Raw genomic sequence first — 14,481 nt, 5'->3', positions numbered from 1 at the left:
CACAAATAAAAGCTTCAAACTTAAAAAGTATATAATCAACTTTCATACCGAAACTGTAATTCTTTGTTCAGATTTTCAGCTAAATCTCTCCGTTTTAATGTTACAATCATTTCCTCATCTAACTCTGCCTTCCTCTGAACTGGTACATATTTTTTCAACATAGCCTGTTTAATTTCAGCGTATTTATCTTCAAGATGTTTCAGGTATTTAGTGAGAGCAACTAAATTGACAGATTCTTGGAGAGTCATGCCTACAGAGAAAAGGGAACAAGTCAAAAGAGAAACCATGTTGGGGACTCTTGTGCTCAAATGGCAAGTCTTAGCAAAATAGATCAGTTTGCTATGTTAAGAAATAATTAAGAAATGATAGCATGAACTTATAACTTACTGAACATAAAAAGAATTGGCACACAATTTTAAATGTGTAGCAGTTTTAAACATATCATCAATGAAGGCTGATTGTCCAAAACTTAGCATCTTAAAAAGTTTTTTTAAGCTTTTTGTTTTTCATATTTGAGAGAGAGACAGGGCGGGGTGCACAAACTGGGGAAGGGAACGGGGAGACAGAATCTTAAGCAGGCTCCATGCTCAGCACGGAGCCCAAGTGGGGGCTTGATCTCACGATCCTAAGATCAGGACCTGAGATGAAATCAAGAGTCGAAGGCCACCTCGGTGGCTCAGTAGGTTAAGCACCTGCCTTCGGCTCAGGTCATGATTTGATCCCAGGGTCCTGGGATCGAGCCCCATATCGGGCTCCCTGCTCTGCAGGGAGCCTGCTTCTCCCTCTCCTTCTGCTGCCCCCATCCCCACTTGTGTTCTCTCTGTCAAATAAATCAATAAGTAAGTAAGTAAGTAAAATCTTGAAATCAAGAGTTGGATGCTTAACTGACAGCCACCCAGGCTCCCCTGCATCTTAAAAAGTTTTAATGACCTCACTGTCACACCTTGCAAACCTTTAAATATCACTGTTACTCAATACCACTAAGAGCTTCTGCCTAACAATTCATGATTTTTGTCCCAAGATTTCTAACCAAAGATTCCATTAATCTACTACAACAAACTCCAGGGTAATCTGTTTATTCTCTCCAGTGCGAAGTTTATAAAACCTGCCAAGCCCTCAGTTCTCCTCCCTCCTTGCCCCTGTATTCATTATTCATAACAACCCATTCACACCCACTTGAAATGATTCCCTTATTCAGGCCAATTGTTGGCTTTAAAGGCATGCATCAAAATTCTCTCCCAGAAACCCGCCTGGATTAATCCTACTCCATTTTTAATCTTTCTCTTACCCTGAATCCTCTCAGCATTTAATCAATTTGACTTATTCTCTACTTATTCATATGTATCTTATTCGTAGTTGTATTATCATAATTTTATATTTGAAAACGAATCTAGTCCCTGCTTCCACCAAATGCAGGATGATCATCCAACCTGAGGTGAAATCCTCTGGTATGCAGCAGTTCGTTACTTTCAAGACGTAATTTCTTCTATTGAAACCCAATCTGACTTCCTAAAATTTCCATCTATTGATTCTGCCTCTGGATAAAAACTGGTTGAAATCCTTAAAAGTTTTGAATACAGTTGGCTATTTTCAAAGTCTCCCTTTTCTCCAAGATGAATATTTGCAGTTCTTCTATCCATGCATCATACAAACCTCTCAACATCCTCACGAATTCTAGGATATACTCCAATTTCTTAAAATACGGCTTAGCTGAAGATAAAGAACCAGTGAATACTGACATCAATGTGAATCAACAATATTCACTAGAACTTAATACATTATAGTTTTTTCATATATTATACCAGGGATTCTCAAACTTTAGAACTACCTAAAGGCCTTGCTAAAACACTGTTGAGCTCCACCCCACCCCCACCCCAACTCCCATCCCTGGAGTTTGACACAGTAAGTCTGTAGTGGGGCCAGAATTTGCATTTCTAACAGGTTTGCAGGTAACGTGACACTGATGCAAGAACCAAATTTTAATAGTCACTCCCTTATACTTTATATAATCCAGCCAGTCTGGAACTCTCTCAGTCTTTCAGGGTTGTTGAAGTTGTCTCATTCCCTTGTATTGACCTGGAGCCCGAGCTAAAGTTGTTTGTGAAGTCTGGTTAAAGTCCTCGTACACTTGCACACATACATATTGCAGCATATATATACTAATTTGTATGATTGGTAATAACTGAAAACAGTTGGAATTTCAAACATTTTAAACAAAATACAGTACCTGGAATAGGTTTTGAAGGATCTTTGGAGAAAGTATGATATCTTACTTCTTTTGCATCATATTCTGCCCTAAGTTGTTTCATTTTGTCTATTTGCAATTGAATCTTTGAGGAATTATTTTCAATAACCCTCTTTCTGAAAAACAGAAAGGATTTCTTATATTTCTTTCAACTAGTTAATTATTTAATCATAAGATTTAAAGTAAAACAGGTTAAATCATTACTTTATTTTGGCTAATTATCATTTTGAACCATTATGGACTTAGGTGTTAAGTTTACAAAACAATGCCCGTAAAAAGTTAACTAACCTCAAAAGCGAGGAACAGTTTTCTTTCAGAGCATCATTAAAATCTTACACTACGATTCACAACCTTACTGGAAATTTGTACGTGTTAAACATAATAATCTGGCCACAAAGTACTATGTCTATTCCCTATAGTTGAAAATTACCTTTGCAAATAAAATTATTTTTGTAGTTATATCAGCTTCCTGTGGCTGCTATAACAAATTGCCAAAAACTTATTGGTAGCTTAAAACAACAGAAATGTATTCTCCTATAGTTCCAGAGATCAGAAATCCACAATCAGTATCACTGGGCCAAAATCAAAGGGCTATGCTTCCTCTTAGAAGCTCTTGGGAAGGGCGCCTGGGTGGCTCAGATGGTTAAGCGTCTGCCTTCGGCTGGGGTCATGATCCCAGGGTCCTGGGATCGAGTCCCGCATCGGGCTCCCTGCTCCTCAGGAGCCTGCTTTTCCCTCTGCTTCTCTCTCTCTCTCTGTGTCTCTCAAGAATAAATAAATAACATCTTAAAAAAAAAAAAAAAAAAGAAGCTCTTGGGAAGAATCTATTCCTTGCCTCTTCCAGCTTCTGGGGGCTGCAGGCCTTCTGGGGCTACATCACTTCAATCTCTGCCTCCATGACCACATTGCCTTCCCCCGCTTCTGCTTGTCAACTCTCCTTCTAGCTCTTTAAAAGAACACTTGTGATTGTATTTAAGGCCCACCTAGATAATCCAGGATAATCTCCCTATTTGAAGATCCTTAACGTAGTAGCATCTGTAAAGACCCTTTTTCCAAATAAAGTAACAATCCCAGGTTCCCAGGATTAGGACCTAATATCTTTGAGGCCATTATTCAGCTTCCAATAGTAATTTTGATCCTAGAGCTGGAAGAAGGATAGCACCTCTTTGAGATAAAACTGTCTTATTCCAGAAATGGGGATCTTAAAGACCGAGAGGTAGATATCAATTTCTTTTAAGCATTATTTGAAGTTCACTGCCTAGTTTATCACTGATATGTTGGCCCTGGGAGGAAAATAACAGATTAAAATAAATTAGATATATAAATGTCAGTTTCTAGCAAATTAAAAACAAATTTGTCAGTAGAGAATGGCTACCCACATCTGATTACTATACAGATTTCCAGGTACCTACAGATGGCTGAGTAAGAGCCTGCAGTATTTATGAAAGAGGGACTGTGGAAATAAAATACCCTTTGGCTTTCATCCAAAAAACTTATGCTTGTGGAAGAAGAGTATGTTAAAAGTAAACAGACTTTTGGTGTGCCTGCATGGCTCAGTTGGTTAAGTGCCGATTCTTGATTTCGGCTCAGGTCATATCTCAGGGTCAAGGGATGGAGCCCGTATCAGGCTCCGCAGTCAGCACAGGAGTCTGTTTGAGATTCATTCTCTCCCTCTCCCCTTGCTCACATTCTAAATAAATAAATAAATAAATAAAATCTTAAAAAAAAAAAAAAGTAAATGGACTCTCAGAAGAATTGAAAGCAGGGACTCAGATACTTATACATGAATGTTCATAGTGGCATTATTCACAATACCCAGAGGTAGAAACAACCCAAGTATCCATCAACAGATAATTAGATAAAAATGTGGTGTATTCATAAAATGGAATATTATTCAGCCACAAAAAGGAAAGAAATTCTGATATATGCTACAACACCGAATGGAGGGTACTGAATTGTTGCTTCTTTCTGTAACTACTTTTAGGATCTCCTTATCTTTGACAATTTCACTATGATAAATCTAGTTGAGAATCTCTTAATATTTACAGTGCTTGGGATTTGGGGGGCTAAGAACCACTGTTTATAGTTACATTAACTAGGTAATATAACCAAGTAACAATTATCACCTTTTGGGCTACTTACTAATATACTTACTTTGTTTCAAGTTGGATTGTTCTTTTCCTGTGATACACCAATGCTGTGGGCTCTGCTGCCAAAGCTTTAAGTTTTCCATGAAGACAAAATGCAGTTCTTTGGCCTTCCTTCATTGTCTCAATAAAGGCATCATATTCTTTTTTGATCGAAGTAAGAATGGATTTGTATGCAGTGACATACTCTATTACCTGAAACATGATTTTTCTGCCTATGGTACTGAATTTTTTTTCTAGAAGACTATGGAACAAAAGCCTTGCAAACAGCATTGTAGATTATTTCTTAAATGAAACATGATGAGCAGTTAGAAGTCTTAAATTTTAATACCCAGGGTATTAAAGACAACTAATATTTACTGAATATGCACTTTGTGAATCATTACAATACTATGAACTTAAATATTTTTGCTCTACTTAGTATGAACACGTACATGATATGATGTCAGTTAAAACCAATACCAGGTTTAATTATCTCAATTATAGATCTTTGAAATATAATTGCTTATCATCCCTTACTGTCTCCAAATTTAGTCTCTGGCTTCATTCAGACCTTAAAATCCTGGATTCCTCTCACCTCTCTCTTTTTCTAACCTATCAGCTCCTACTGGCTAATCAATATTCTCAATTCCCCAATTGCATTATTATTGCTAAGATGTCAAGTGCAACTATAGAAAACCTGCTACATATTCATGGTTTCCAATGGTGTGTGTAAGTACAGAATATCTCTAGAAGGATAATAAAAGGAAATGGAAACAGTGGGTGCCTGCACAGAAGCAAAGAGGAAGCAGGGTCTGAGGTGAAAAGGACCTGACTTTCCATTGTATATTCTTCTTTATTGGCTTTCCTTTCTTTTTTTCTTTTGCTTTCCTTCCTTCCTTCCTTCTTTCTTTCCTTCCTTCTTTCCTTCCTTCCTTCCTTCTTTCCTTCCTCCCTTCCTTCCTTCTTGCCTATCTTGTGTATGCACTACCCATGCACAAATAACTAACAAGCATTTTAAGTAAATTAAAAAACAAAAAATTATAAATATTTATGGTTTCCAAATTCTGCACATGAGGCTTTTAGAAGGGATCAATATGTATAGGGAATAGATATGATCAATCCATAATTTTCTCCGAAAGCTATAATTATGCTGTCTATCCCAGCTACATCTCTAGTCTCTGGTATCCCCCACTGGTTTTCTGTTAGCTAAACAGTATCTTGAAAAAATTATCTGGTCTGGAAGAGATCTGGTCTATCAAGAAAGAGCACAAGCAGATTACAGATCAGTGGTAAATACCAGTAGAGGATATGTGAGTGGGAGATCCTGGTTGTCTTTTTGACATGACCATATTACCCATCTACCCAAACCAGGAGGACAGCCACCCAGGAACCTTTAATGAAACAGAGGCCATTCGTCTGCAGTCTTCCAAATCAAATACCCCACTGTTCCTGGCCAGCCTCCACTTCACATACCTCTGGGATATGCCACAACAATCCAATATAGTTTGGAAACGTAATGGAGAAAAAACGGACTTGTAGTGACGCCACAATCAGCTCCCATACCTGCTTGCTAGAAGACACAGATTTCAGAAGAACACGAATGGGAACCGTTGAGAACGCACAGGAGATGCGTAGAAGTAAAGGAAGCACAGTGGCATGCTACAGGCAGAATCCAGTTTTGCTTGACTCACAAAAATATTTTAAAATGTAGGAAATTTCACCAAAAACTGTATTTCCATTTCTCTTGAAAACTCTGAAAAATCTACCAACATGAACCCCCCATTCCTTAATGGCAGTAATCAGCTGGAGCTTTAGACTGAACTGGTTCTTTATTTTGCCACAGTCCTCGTGATCCCTTATTCTCTTATAGCCAACCCACTTAACTCTTTCATACGGTCTTCCTGGCTCTACATCATTCAAGTCTGAGGGTCAGGTTTGCATTAAACTCAAGAGACTTGGTAAGTACAGGGGTCTGGGGGAGAAGAGGAAGGGTAGTCATTCCACCTCAGCTCCTATATATGGACAGAGGCTATTTGTACATGCTACCAGAAGCACAAAAACCAGCCATTTCCAGAGGACAGTTGCCTCCATAATTCACCTATTTCTGTAGAAGCTCACTCTTCCTAGCTTTGGTCTGCCTTGCTTACTAAGTCTTTGGCTCTTTCTATAACCTACCCTCAATTCTTGTTACAGGAGTTTCAGGTCCTCTTTGCTTTGATTCAGGCACGGTTCACTAGCTAAAATCCTCTATGTGTGTTTGTAAGCAGAATTTGGTATTTGCTCTGATTCCAAGTATTCAGAGATGCAAGTTAATACTTTCATCTTTGCCTAATTAGATCCTTCCAAGGAAAGAAGGAAGATTAGAGAAAGCAGTCATTAATAGTTTATTAACAAGCAAATATGCTAGAATAACATGAAAATGGAAAGATCAGGGACACCTGGGCAGCTCAGCGGGTTAAGAATCTGCCTTCGGCTCAGGTCATGATCCCAGGTTCTGGGATCGAGTCCCACACTGGGCTCCTTGCTCAGCGGGGAGCCTGCTTCTCCCTCTGCCTGCCGCTCCCCCTGCTTGTTCTCTCCCTCTCTCTCTCTCCCACGCTTTCTCTCTGGCAAATAAATAAATAAAAATCTTAAAAAAAAAAAAAAAAGAAAGAAAGAAAGAAAATGGAAAGACCAATCATCTTTAGAAACTAGAAGAAAAGTTTCTCTAAGTGCCAAATAATTTCTATTTCAGACACCGTCTCAGTCCTAAAGAATAGAATTCTTTACAAGGCACAAATGTACAACGGACAGAAAGTACACATGGAAATCTTGGGAGGTAGGGAGAAAAGGACTATAGATGTAAATATTATCTTTTATTTATTCCCATGTCTTCTTTAAGAATTAAATTAACCAACACCACCTCCAAAATGACTTTACTAGAACTATACTAATTTAAAGCAGACAACTCTTCATGTAAGAAAACTTCCAACAAGTGTCAGCATTTGGACATGCAAAGATAAGCATGTCACTGTTATGATAACTTTCCTTTGCTGGTTTCAGGTAAGTAGAGTCTTAGCATAATTCTTGATATTGATGAAACCATTCAAAACACTGCCTTTAAACATTCATCCAATACATTCCTTAATGACTCAAAAGCAAAATCACTGATCATAATGACATATAAAATGAAGCTAACCTGCCAATGTACCAATTCTAAAAGATGGTGTTTCTAGATGACTTAAAAGAAAAGACTGTTTCTTTATTTTATACTCTTATGAATACTCATCAATTTTCTTAATTCCACTTGTAGGTATATAGATCACTACTTTGTGCTCATTTTTCCTTAGAGTGATGCACTGTGTTTTTAATTAGAGGAGAAATAAGATTCATAGTGTATACTGTTTAAAAATTAAACAAAAGACTGAGTTCCTATTTTGCCTGTGGCTGTTTTACTCAGAAACCAATAGTCTACAGAATTCTTAAGATAAATAATTATTTCTTCTGGGTAAGGAGGAAAGGATGCTGATTTCACTTATTTAACTGCCAGGGCATCTTCCAAGGGGGTTAAAAAAAGTAAGGATTAAAAAAAAAAAAAAATAGAACCAAAGGGGAAACTGCTATTGTTTGTAAGGAAAAACAAGTGTTTCTAAAACCTTAAAAAGCAAAATCAAATGTTATATAAAGCCATTAACATTTTCTTTCTTTCTTTTTTTTAAGATTTTATTTATTTGACAGAGGGAAAGACACAGCGAGAGAGGGAACCTAAGCAGGGGGAGTGGGAGAGGGAGAAGCAGGCTTCCGGCAGAGCAGGGAGCCCGATGCGGGGCTCGATCCCAGGACCCTGGGATCATGACCTGAGCCGAAGGCAGACGCTTAATGACTGAGCCACCCAGGCGCCCCAGCCATAACATTTTCTAAACTCATCTATTTCCAGTGTTCAGTCCAGTCAAACCTCTTGTTTACTGGACCTATGGAGACCTCTAACTCACCAAGTGTTCCAACTTAATACGCTAGATCAAATCTCAGCCAACACTTTAATGGTATCACAAACAAACCCAAAACAACAACTACCAGGTTCCTGCTTGGCAGCCTAATTCCTAACAAATCAGGTATTTTTAGATAAAAGGCCAAAATGATGTTAGAAGGCACAACTAAGTTGTTGCTCAAAAACTGACAGCCTGCACTCAAGCTAAAACAATTGAAACATTCGTTAACTATCTAGTGATAGAAATCCAGCACTGTATTTTCCCCATTCATCCCTTCCCAATACACTGGATAAACGTCTCAAAATTGACAAATGAATTGTACTCAAACAAGCAGTGATGTTACTAAGGCAGGAAGATTAGTTGTCAAGATAGACCATTTCTACCCCATGAAAACTCCCTCATCTTAAGAGCATTTTGATACCTTATCAAAAACGTTTCGGTATATGATGTAATATTCATCAGCAGGTCCTTCCTCAGTACAGCCCACTCTTTCAGTTTCTGTGATTATGTATCTTTGCATACTTTCCAAAAATTCCTTGTCACTTCTACTAATGATAGGAGGGAGAACTGCATGTTTATTTATTTCTTGGATGGACATATGTCACAATCCGCACACTTGTTCACCAGAGAAGAGTTAAGTCTCGACTTGCTTTTGCAACAAAATCAAAACTTTGGTAAGCCTGAAAAAAAAAAAAGACCATCAATTGATCTGAAGCTTAAGATAAATTAAGACATTTCTAATAAATTTATAATAAATTAAAGCTGGTCTAAAATGTGTATTTGTCATGGGAAAAAAATTTCCCATGAATCTGAGATAAATATTTCAACCTATGAATTAAAAGGTCTAACCTACTGTCAAGTGCTATACCTCTGGGATAGAAATACCAAACACCAGTCAATAAAGAGCACTTTTCTTAGTAACCAAGCCTATGTGTCATGTGATTGGATGGTTTCTTATGTTTAATTCATTACTTTCTAACAGAATTTACCAAGTTTGGAAGCCTCCTCATGATACAAACAAGGTCAGATACTTCTCTACCCATGTGCCTACTTGGCCCAGGCATAGTCAAGAGAGCTACAAACAACTCATGAATTTATTTTATGATAAACTTTATTATAAGTCTTATCATTAAAATAAACATACTAACTAAAAAGTAAGACGTCAGAACTTCTGCTAAAACCCATCCATCAGTGATATCAAAGATAACAGCCCTTTTCTAGCACAGTTTCAAGCAGCTACATTCCATTGCTCTTTAAGAATCATTATCCAGGAGGAGGAGCAAGATGGCGGAGGAGTAGGAGACCTGGATTTCGTCTCCTCTCAGGAATTCAGCTGGATAGGGATCAAACCATTCTGAACACCTACAAACTCAACAGGAGATCGAAGAAAAGAAGAGCAACAACTCTCTCATCAGAAAAGCGACCACTTTCTGGAAGGTAGGACGTGCGGAGAAGTGAATCCGAGGCGATATTCGGGAGGATAGACGGCGGGGGAGGGGCCTCCGGCGGCCGCTTCTGGCAAGTGATAGAGCCGCGGAGCACAAAATCGGAACTTTTAAGTCTGCTCCGCCGAGGGACGTCACTCTGGTGGCTAAGCGGGGGTGGAACCCTCCGGGACAGTGTGGTCTCAGGACCCACGGGGCCACAGAAAGACCGGGGGTGCCTGAGTGTGGCAGAGCTCCCAGGTATCGGAGCAGGGAGGCCGGCTGCAGAGGCGGAGCCCAGGCGCGGGCTCTCAGCTCGGGGTTGCCATAAACCGTGATCCGCGGCACAGTCGGGCCCCTGCTCCTCCAGCAGGGACCCAACAAGCGGCAGATCCGGGGACACTCACCTTCCTCCCCCGGGAGGAGCCGCGCGGGAGTGCGCCGCAGGGATCTGCTGGGTTTGGAGACTCCACCCGGGGTCGGGTGCCAGAGATAGAAACGCGCGGTCACAGGCCGGGTGAGCACGGAGTGCGGCTGGAGACCGGGGAGACGGGAGTGACTGACGGCTTTTCTCTGGGGGCTCACTGAGAAGCGGGACCCCGAGTTCTCGGCTCCTCCGGGGCGGAGATTGGGAGGCCGCCATTTTCACTCTCCGCCTCCAAAGCTGTACGGAAAGCTCGCAGGGAACAAAAGCCCCGGAGAGCAAACCCCAGCAGATTACTTAGCTGGGAGGGGGCAAGGGCGGGGCAATTCTGCCTCCGGCAAAGACATTTGGAAACCACGGCAACAGGCCCCTCCCCAGAAGATCAGCGAGAACAGCCAGCCAAGACCAAGTTTACCCATCAATGAGAACGGCAGAACTCCAGCTCTAGGGGACTACTGCACATAGAATTCATGGCTTTTTTACCATGATTCTGTAGTCTTTCAAAGTTAATTTTTTTTTAACTGTCTTTTTTTCTTTTTTTATTCTTTTTGAATTTTTCTTTTTCCCTTTTTCAACCAACATCTTATCAATCCCTTTTTTTTTAAAAAAAAAACATTTTTATTTTTCATTTTTAGAGTCATATTCTATCCCTTCATAGTAGTTACCCATATTTTTGGCTTATATATATAAGTTGTTCTCTCTTTAAAATTTTGAGATAGTTTCTTCTAACAGATCAAAATATACCCTAAATCTCTAGTATATGGTGTTTTCTGTTCCCCTGCCTGATCACATCCTCTCCCTTTTTTTTTTCTTTTTTTAAATCCTCTTCTTTCTTTTTTCAAACAACTTCTTATCAATTCCTTTTATAAAATTTTTTATAATTTCCATCTTTACAGTCATATTCCATCCCTTCATCATATCAACCCTTATTTTTGTACATATATAAGTTTTTCTTTCTTTAAAATTTTGGGAGGCACTTTCTTCTAAAAGACCAAAATACACCCCAAATCTAGTGTGTGGCACTGATCATATTTGATCACATTCTGGTTTTTTTGTTGTTGTTTTGTTTTGTTTGTTTTTGTTTTTATCTTTATCTTTTTCTTTTTTTTCTTTTTCTTTTTTCTCTCTTTCCCTTTCTTTTCCCACTGCTTCAGGTTTTTTCTGATTTGTTTAGAGTATATTTTCTGGGGACGTTGTTACTCTGCTAGCATTTTGTTCTCTCATTAATCTATTCTCCTCTGCACAAAATGACAAGACGGAAAAAATCACCTCAACAAAAAGAACAAGAGGTAGTACCGACTGCCAGGGACCTACTCAATACGGACATTAGTACAATGTCAGATCTAGAGTTCAGAATCATCACTTTAAAGATACTAGCTGGGCTTGAAAAAAATATGGAAGTTATTAGAGAAACCCTTTCTGGAGAAGTAAAAGAACTAAAATCCAACCAAGTAGAAATCAAAAAGGCTATTAATGAGGTGCAATCAAAAATGGGGGCGCTAACTGCTAGAATAAATGAGGCAGAAGAGAGAATCAGTAACATAGAAGATGAAATGATGGAAAATAAAGAAGCTGAGAAAAAGAGAGATAAACAACTACTGGATCACGAGGGCAGAATTCGAGAGATAAGCGATACCATAAGACGAAACAACATTAGAATAATTGGGATCCCAGAAGAAGAAGAAAGAGAGAGAGGGGCAGAAGGTATAATGGAGCAAATTATAGCAGAGAACTTCCCTAATTTGGGGAAGGAAACAGGCATGAAAATCCAGGAAGCACAGAGAACCCCTCTCAAAATCAATAAAAATAGGTCAACACCCCGACATCTAATAGTAAAACTTACGAGTCTCATAGACAAAGAGAAAATCCTGAAAGCAGCTCGGGAGAAGAGATATGTAACCTACAAGGGTAGAAACATTAGATTGGCAACAGACCTATCCACAGAGACCTGGCAGGCCAGAAAGGACTGGCAGGATATATTCAGAGCACTAAACGAGAAAAATATGCAGCCAAGAATACTCTATCCAGCTAGGCTGTCATTGAAAATTGAAGGAGAGATAAAAAGCTTCCAGGACAAACAAAAACTAAAGGAATTTGCAAACACAAAACCAGCCCTACAGGAAATCTTGAAAGGAGTCCTCTAAGCAAAGAGAGACCCCAAAAGCAACATAGACCAGAAAGGAACACAGACAATATACGGTAACAGTCACCTTACAGGCAATACAATGGCACTAAATTCCTATCTTTCAATAGTTACCCTGAATGTAAATGGGCTCAATGCCCCAATCAAAAGACACAGGCTATCAGACTGGATTAAAAAACAAGACCCATCGATATGCTGTCTGCAAGAGACTCATTTTCGACCCAAAGACAGCCCCAGATTGAAAGTGAGGGGGTGGAAAACCATTTACCATGCTAATGGACACCAAAAGAAAGCTGGGGTGGCAATCCTTATATCAGACAAATTAGATTTTAAACCAAAGACTGTAATAAGAGATGAGAAAGGACACTATATCATACTTAAAGGATCTATCCAACAAGAAGATCTAACAATTGTAAATATCTATGCCCCTAACATGGGAGCAGCCAATTATATAAGCCAATTAATAACAAAAGCAAAGAAACACATTGACAACAATACAATAATAGTGGGGGACTTTAACACCCCCCTCACTGAAATGGACAGATCATCTAAGCAAAAGATCAACAAGGAAATAAAGACTTTAAATGACACACTGGACCAAATGGACTTTACAGACATATTCAGAACATTCCACCCCAAAGCAACGGAATACACATTCTTCTCTAGTGCCCATGGAACATTCTCCAGAATAGATCACATCCTAGGTCATAAATCAGGTCTCAACCGGTACCAAAAGATTGGAATCATTCCCTGCCTATTTTCAGACCACAATGCTTTGAAACTAGAGCTCAATCACAAGACAAAAGTCAGAAAGAACTCAAATACATGGAGGCTAAAGAGCATCCTACTAAAGAACGAATGGGTCAACCAGGAAATTAAAGAAGAATTAAAAAAATACATGGAAACCAATGAAAATGAAAACACAACTATTCAAAATCTTTGGGATGCAGCAAAGGCAGTCCTAAGAGGAAAGTATATAGCAATACAAGCCTTTCTCAAGAAGCAAGAAAGGTCTCAAGTATACAACCTAACCCTACACCTAAAGGAGCTGGAGAAAGAACAGCAAATAAAGCCTAAACCCAGCAGGAGAAGAGAAATAATCAAGATCAGAGCAGAAATCAATGAAATAGAAACTAAAAGAACAGTAGAACAGATCAATGAAACTAGGAGCTGGTTCTTTGAAAGAATTAACAAGATTGATAAACCCCTGGCCAGACTTATCAAAAAGAGAAGAGAAATGACCCACATCAACAAAATCATGAATGAAAGAGGAGAGATCACAACCAACACCAAAGAAATACAAACAATTATAAGAACATATTATGAGCAACTCTATGCCAGCAAATTAAATAACCTGGAAGAAATGGATGCATTTCTAGAGATGTACCAACTACCAAAACTGAACCAGGATGAAATAGAAAACCTGAACAGACCTATAACCACTAAGGAAATTGAAGCAGTCATCAAAAATCTCCCAAAAAACAAAAGCCCAGGGCCAGATGGCTTCCCAGGGGAATTCTACCAAACATTTCAAGAAGAATTAATACCTATTCTTCTGAAACTGTTCCAAAAAATAGAAATGGAAGGAAAACTTCCCAACTCATTTTATGAGGCCAGCATCACCTTGATCCCAAAACCAGACAAAGACCCCATCAAAAAGGAGAATTACAGACCAATATCCCTGATGAACATGGATGCAAAAATTCTCACCAAAATACTAGCCAATAGGATCCAACAGTACATTAAAAGGATTATTCACCATGACCAAGTGGGATTTATCCCTGGGCTGCAAGGTTGGTTCAACATCCGCAAATCAATCAATGTGATACAATACATTAACAAAAGAAAGAACAAGAATCATATGATCCTCTCAATAGATGCAGAAAAAGCATTTGACAAAGTACAGCATCCTTTCTTGATCAAAACTCTTCAGAGTATAGGCATAGAGGGTACATACCTCAATATCATAAAAGCCATCTATGAAAAACCTACAGCGAATATCATTCTCAATGGGGAAAAACTGAGAGCTTTCCCCCTAAGGTCAGGAACGCGGCAGGGATGTCCACTATCACCACTGCTATTCAACATAGTATTGGAAGTCCTAGCCACAGCAATCAGACAACAAAAAGAAATCAAAGGCATCCAAAT

General features: G+C 39.0%; 1 protein-coding gene across 4 annotated transcripts in view; it reads right to left on the bottom strand.

Annotated features, from left to right (window-relative positions):
* The window catches only part of CLHC1 (clathrin heavy chain linker domain containing 1), a 30,874-nt gene extending 21,929 nt beyond the window's left edge, over window positions 1-8,945 (bottom strand). For 2 of the 4 annotated variants that reach the window (XM_021701231.1, XM_044918812.1), the window contains exons 1-4: window positions 8,764-8,945; window positions 4,400-4,587; window positions 2,228-2,361; window positions 49-250 (exon numbers count right to left, since the gene is read on the bottom strand). In XM_021701231.1, coding sequence (XP_021556906.1) covers window positions 49-250; window positions 2,228-2,361; window positions 4,400-4,587; window positions 8,764-8,940 — 701 coding nt within the window. In that variant the 5' untranslated portion in view covers window positions 8,941-8,945. Of the gene's footprint in view, window positions 1-48; window positions 251-2,227; window positions 2,362-4,399; window positions 4,588-8,763 lie in introns of those variants that run through there. The other 2 variants (XM_044918813.1, XM_044918814.1) reach the window with 1 other exon arrangement.
* Between the last annotated feature and the right edge of the window lie 5,536 nt (window positions 8,946-14,481).

The sequence above is a fragment of the Neomonachus schauinslandi genome, chromosome 10 (assembly GCF_002201575.2).
Source record: "Neomonachus schauinslandi chromosome 10, ASM220157v2, whole genome shotgun sequence".
Classification (NCBI taxonomy): Eukaryota; Metazoa; Chordata; class Mammalia; order Carnivora; family Phocidae; genus Neomonachus; species Neomonachus schauinslandi.
The sequence above is the reverse complement of the archived record's forward strand: the minus strand, read 5'-3'. Positions and strand labels throughout refer to the sequence as shown.